The sequence below is a fragment of the Plutella xylostella genome, chromosome 3 (genome assembly GCF_932276165.1).
Source record: "Plutella xylostella chromosome 3, ilPluXylo3.1, whole genome shotgun sequence".
NCBI classification, from domain to species: Eukaryota; Metazoa; Arthropoda; class Insecta; order Lepidoptera; family Plutellidae; genus Plutella; species Plutella xylostella.
The window spans coordinates 10,368,590-10,374,690 of NC_063983.1; the positions used below are offsets into that span (position 1 = coordinate 10,368,590).

Below are 6,101 nucleotides of genomic sequence, written 5' to 3' on the forward strand. Positions count from 1 at the left end.
CGTATGGCCTATTTCCGCCTGATTTGTAGCATTTTATTGCTATCGTCATAAAAATAAATGGAACGGGTTACTGGGACACGGTAACATAACACCATTTAGTAGGTATGGTCGGCAGTAAGTATGGAAAATTTTGTATGGAACTTGAAGAGACAAAGTTTTTTAAGGAAAACAAAATGGCTAAGTCATACCTAGGTTTATGTAATCTCAACCGAATATTATACTCTACTGAATCTTCAAATATTTTATCCCCATGGTATAACCACTATAAAGACCACGGCCAACTATTAAAACCACAAATAAATTATCCCTCTCACTCCCACATAAACATCTCCATCACCATTTACTATCTATCTATTACACGTATCTATCTATGTATTAATTAGCGAGCTATCATTAACCTCAGTAATGGATAGCTGGGTGCGCGCCGTGCGTGTGGCTACCACGAGCCACGAGAGCCACGAGCCTAGAGCCACGTGTCGCGGTCACGGGTACAAGTGTGTGTGGTGTAGGCTGTACTTAGCCACTTTGCATTCATATAAGGGTACTATCGGGAAATCGGCCGGTGTACTGGCTCAGAGGTTAGACCCGCTTGAAGCTTGACACGCATGATGACACGAAGAAATTAGGTAAGCATTGGTATTCCCATGTTTGAAGGTGGTTTTTACTGAATATCCCTTGGGAAAACCTATTAACCTTTATAAAGCAAACAGTACTTAGTAGGTTCATCAACAAACATTTCTCACACTTATCCCATTGAGAATGTCATCACAAGTTTTTAAATTAATTCTATAAACGCGTGGCCACTTATTTAAGTTTTTCCCAGTAATTCCGCGTTACGGCAGTTTTATGTGAGGTTTTTGAGGGGAAGTGAGGGGGGGGGGCGTGAGATTCGGTTACGTACTTTCACTCTTTTACTATTTTCCCCGTTACCTCTCACAGAGGTAGGTATATCGCACTATCTAACACTTTATAGTACTGTATACTCTGTCCCACGGATGGAATCCGTATTGTCTTATTGACATACTATTATTGTTACCATTTTATCCGATTGTTTTTGCTATTGTTTGTTAATTTATTGTGTTGGCGAGCAATTTTAAAGAAATTACTGTTATTGTAGTAAGTACTTCAATATTGATTAGAACTAGAAGCATACAAACGAAAGTAACAAATACTGCAGTAAGAATACAGAGAGAAGGAAGTAAAGTTAGAGGTGTCCGTTATAATTTCACGCTTACTTTAAATTGCAGTTACTTACTACGTTTATGATGTAAAGTTACGATCTCTTTACGATGTCAATTATAGTTTTATGGATACAGACAGAATATGGTTACACTTTGTGTAATGCGAACATCACGCGCAATCCTACTTACATATAGTTCTTTCTTTGCCTCATTCCGAAACGATCGATAATAATACTTAATTTAGTTTTATGATAATTCAGTAAAAAAACAAAGGTATCTCAAGAAATATCTTTGGCGCTATATCGAGGTGTTGAGATGTCTGTACAATGCCGCTACTATGACTGTCCAAGTACAGGACCACAAGGCAAGACCTATCCAACTGCAACGTGGAGTGAGACAGGGGGATGTAATATCTCCGAAACTGTTCACTAATGCATTGGAAGATGTCTTTAAGACGTTGGACTGGAAAGGACATGGCATATGTATAAATGGCGAGTACATGTCACACCTCCGCTTCGCGGACGACATCGTTATTATGGCAGAATCTCTGCAGGAACTCAGCTGGATGCTAAGTGGCCTAAATGCTGCTTCCCGACGTGTTGGCCTCGGTATGAACTTGGACAAGACGAAAGTCATGTACAATGCTCACATCAAACCGGAGCCGGTCGCCGTTGGTGAGGCAACAATCGAAGTTGTGCAAGAATATGTCTACCTCGGGCAGACTATTCGGCTAGGCAGAAGCAACTTCGACAAGGAGCTGTCAAAATATGCAAGCTGAAGTGGCAGTGGGCTGGTCATATCTGCCGAAGAATCGATAACCGTTGGGGTAGACGAGTTCTCGAGTGGAGACCACGAACAGGCAAACGCAGCGTGGGACGCCCTCCTGCCCGCTGGACTGACGACCTTAGGCGGGTGGCGGGTAGTGGTTGGATGAGGAAGGCCGAGGACCGAGTGTTGTGGCGCTCCTTGGGAGAGGCCTATGTCCAGCAGTGGATGATTATTGGCTGATGATGATGATCTGAAGAAACATTGTTCACACTACCCAGAGAGCCTAACTTTTCCCAATTTTCTTATAAAGAAAACATTAAAATACTCCACTACGTCCAAACGTTAGCTACTTTATTCCGCACATAATGTGTGCTCACCTTTCCGTGTGTTCACCCTTTTGCACGTGTGTGGTCACCCTACACCTGAAGTCAGTGAAGCGAGACTCCAAGACGCGGAAGGACGTATCTACTTTTGTCTATGTCCACATCACGCCTGCAGCATTGTCGCCACGTCACATGATGTCTGAACCTGGGAGGCTCTTGTTTGTACAGCCTTTTGTCTCGTCTGTTGCTAGGTTATTATAAAATGCACTTCATACGTTGACACACGCGAGCATTGAGTGAGTGGAAGACTCGTGAGTTTGCGATGTTTTATGTTACTCGTAACTACGCGGATTTAGAAAAGATGGTAAGTTTTTAGTATGATAACCGATAATCATATTATTGACTTACGTTTCGCTGTAAGATACTGCGATTTTCCGATACGCGATATCGTCTGAACAATAATGATGAAAATTGAGTATCCGTGCTACGATTCAGAATAAGTAGTTATTATAAATAGCATTAAATTTATTTGAATAATATCGAGATTCATAGCTGCAATGTCGATAAATGAGTCGATGGATGGCTCGGTCACGCGCGAGCAGGCACGCTTTAGGGGGTGCCGGGGTCCTGGGGTCAGCGCACAGGTGCAAAGGACATTTATCGCTTTTAGTGGGCTACTTAAACAGCAAGTCAAATGTATGTAATTTAGGTACAAGACTTGCACAAACGGCTCTCCCGCTCGCTGCAGTGACGACTATAGATCTAGGTGGCTGATAGCGGCTGAACTAGGCAAGCCGAGGAGATCAGAGTGTAAACACTGTAAAGACGCTCCTTGGAAGAGGGATATGTCCATTGTCTACTGATGATGATGATACAATACAACAAAAAGTAAGACCTACCGTCAACAGAAAATTAGAAAAAATACTAACTTGCCCGCTAACCAGCCTATGCATTTCGGCCATAACCCAGAAACAGACACACAAATGCACCTCAAACTTACAACACCTTTTTTTCCTCCGCAGTCAAACCCTAACTCTTCACACGTAGTAAATAAACATAACATAATACTAACTGGCATGTCCATTGCTCTTCCCGTTGGTGAGCGGGCGGTCGAGCGGGCGGGCGAGCGGCGGCGGCGCGGGCGCGCGCGTGCGCATGAACTTCCTCATGGCCGGGCGCGCGCCTCACGCCAGCCCACCACCACCTGTGGAGAGGGCAGTAGTAGGTCATCTACGAGTAAAGATCCATGTCCAATCTAGTCAGTAAACAAAACAGAGGGGAGACATGGAGGGAACAATTTGATGGACAGATTGTTGCAGTGCTTCTTGGGGAGGTCTATGTCCAGCAGTAGACGTAGGATTAATGATGATGATGATAATTGTACCTCTGAATATGTACCTAATTGTATCTAACACGGAGAGTTAAGCCACTCTGAAGATGGTTTCTAGGTACAGGAAGCATAGCACACTCATTTTTAATAATTTTTGTAAAGGCGTGGTACGAGTACATTTTGATCAAGTGTAATCGTGTAACGACACTTTTATGTATAAATGTGAATTCTGGGTAGTCAGCGACTGACGCTAAATGGCCAATCCTTTCACCATGGTTCCACCCGAGTCTAGCTGTTGTGTTTGTCTCTGATAATTATGATAAGAATGAAAATAATCTTTTATCCGTAATACTCGTAATAGATACATTGCTAGACCCAAGACACTTAATAATCTAACCTACAACAGTTGTAGAAGTGAGCAATAACAGTTGTAGAAGTGAGCAAAAACGTCAGAAGCCCATCAACGCTTGAATGGCCAACCCTGCCCACCCCTCGCCAGTCCCTGACCGACCGCTGATGACGTCACGTGCGGCCGCCTGGAACTGTCGAAGTGTCATCCAACCGTTGATTAGTGCTGATGATCCGGTGAGAGCGGGTCATTTGGAAAATCATTGGGAGGGTTCAGGGCATCAGCGATTTGCTATCATGAAAGTAGCTTAGCTTGGTATTTATTGCAAGTTTATAAGGTATCGATCGTACCTACGTATGTTGTGACTATTAGTTAGCTGGACCGTTCGAGGATCGGAGACAGGTTTCAGATGCTGAGACTGTTCCAGCTATAAACTGATGTTGATGATGATTTCGTTGAGGAGCTAGGTCCTACACGACTGTATAGGTCGGTGTTAGTGTTACTGATGATAATAATATATGGTGTTGATGATAGGATCTTGATGTTGTATAGTTAGGGGTTACCGTCTGGCCTCTACAGAACACTTGACCACACTTGTACACAGTTACAATTTTGATTTTAAATTGGCCAACTGTGTAGGAAACAGGGCCTAAGGTTTGTTTTTGGCGAATCCACTAAATATGCAAAAAAAATGTAGCATAAGATTTTTTTAAGGAAATGCTTAACTACATAATTAGGAAGGTTGCACCATCATAGTTTGTTTATCCTCCGTGGTGCTGAGTTGTATATTTCAATGACAATTACTTAAATGATTTTAAAAATTAATTATATCTACCTACCTATCTTTATCACTGTGTAGGTAGGTTCCTAAAGTTTTATCGTGGTTTCAGTACAATAATTTTCATCTGACAACCTACCCTCAAACTTACCTTTGTTTACTACGTGGCTTAGCTATTTAATTAAGAATTGATTAACCAAACCTTTCCTGCACTATCCCGGAACAATAAATAACAATCTAATCCCAATTATGTAAGTACAACACAAAGTAATAAATCATACCCAACCTAATATTTCAACCGCAAAGCTACGACCGTAATGCACCGAACGATCATCAACGCATTTGAAAACAATAATTAATACCACAAAAAACTTACCATTATAAAGTTCCAAAGCAATCCTGTTATAATAGGAAACTATCACATTCACTTCACTGCACTTGAACTACACTCGCGATGTTTATTTCGTGTTTCGTTATTCGGTGCGACTATACATCCACTCTGCTCGAGCGCGCGTGAACGAGTGGAGTGTTGCCAGACACAGAGGGAAAAAAACACACGCTGCTAGCAGTGACAGCTGTCAGTGACAGGTGCGCGGGAGTTGCTAGTTTTGAATACATAAACCTAATAGGTAGATTGGTAGGTTTTAGATGAAGATGATTCTTTTATGTCTCGAGTAATTACTTCACACTTGACAATCAAGAGTTTTAGCGGCTAATAAGAATACTGTACGATATTGAAAGTTGTTTAGCAGAAGGTAAATAGTTAATTCAGCCTTATTTTGTACATCCTCTGATCTACGCACACTGGTAATGTCAGGGGATTGGCTTGAGTATTTACCATAATCTAGCCTGTTCTGGAGTGGAGGCCGCGACTAGGAAAACATAGTGCGGGACTCCCTCTGGCTAGATGGGGTGACGACTTGTAAAAGGTGGCTGGATATGATTGGATTCGGAAAGCTAAAGATCGCATCCAGTAGCGTACTTTGGGAGAGGCCTTCGTGCAGCAGTGGATTGCTATAGGCTGGTTATTATGATACATAGGTGTATTATGTGAGGGGTGGGGCGGGGTGGGGACCTATCTAATTATTAAAATAAAACCAGTACAATAATATATTTCAAATTCGTTTATTTGGCTACGATCAAAGTTATACTTTTCTTTTTTACTCAAACGAGATAAGAACAATACTTTTATTAGAAGCTAGATATATTTTTATACCACTATTCTAAGGGGGCGCTGTATGCTGAAATACAGGTTATTTGACCTAGTTCAGCAACAGATGAACCTGTAAGTTTTTGCTGTTATATAACTAGCGTAACTTAGTCATAAGGAACAATTGTAAACTGTTTTTTGAAATAAATTATTATTATTATT

The 6,101-nt window shown here is 41.7% G+C and overlaps 1 protein-coding gene across 1 annotated transcript in view; it reads right to left on the bottom strand.

The window, feature by feature from the left end:
* LOC105398793 (calpain-11) overlaps positions 1-5,255 on the bottom strand; it is a 66,618-nt gene extending 61,363 nt beyond the window's left edge. Inside the window, exons 1-2 of the mRNA XM_048625851.1 lie at positions 5,106-5,255; positions 3,345-3,476 (exon numbers count right to left, since the gene is read on the bottom strand). Of these exons, the coding sequence (XP_048481808.1) occupies positions 3,345-3,441 (97 nt within the window). The 5' untranslated portion in view covers positions 3,442-3,476; positions 5,106-5,255. The remainder of the gene's footprint in view (positions 1-3,344; positions 3,477-5,105) is intronic.
* Positions 5,256-6,101: the final 846 nt, after the last annotated feature.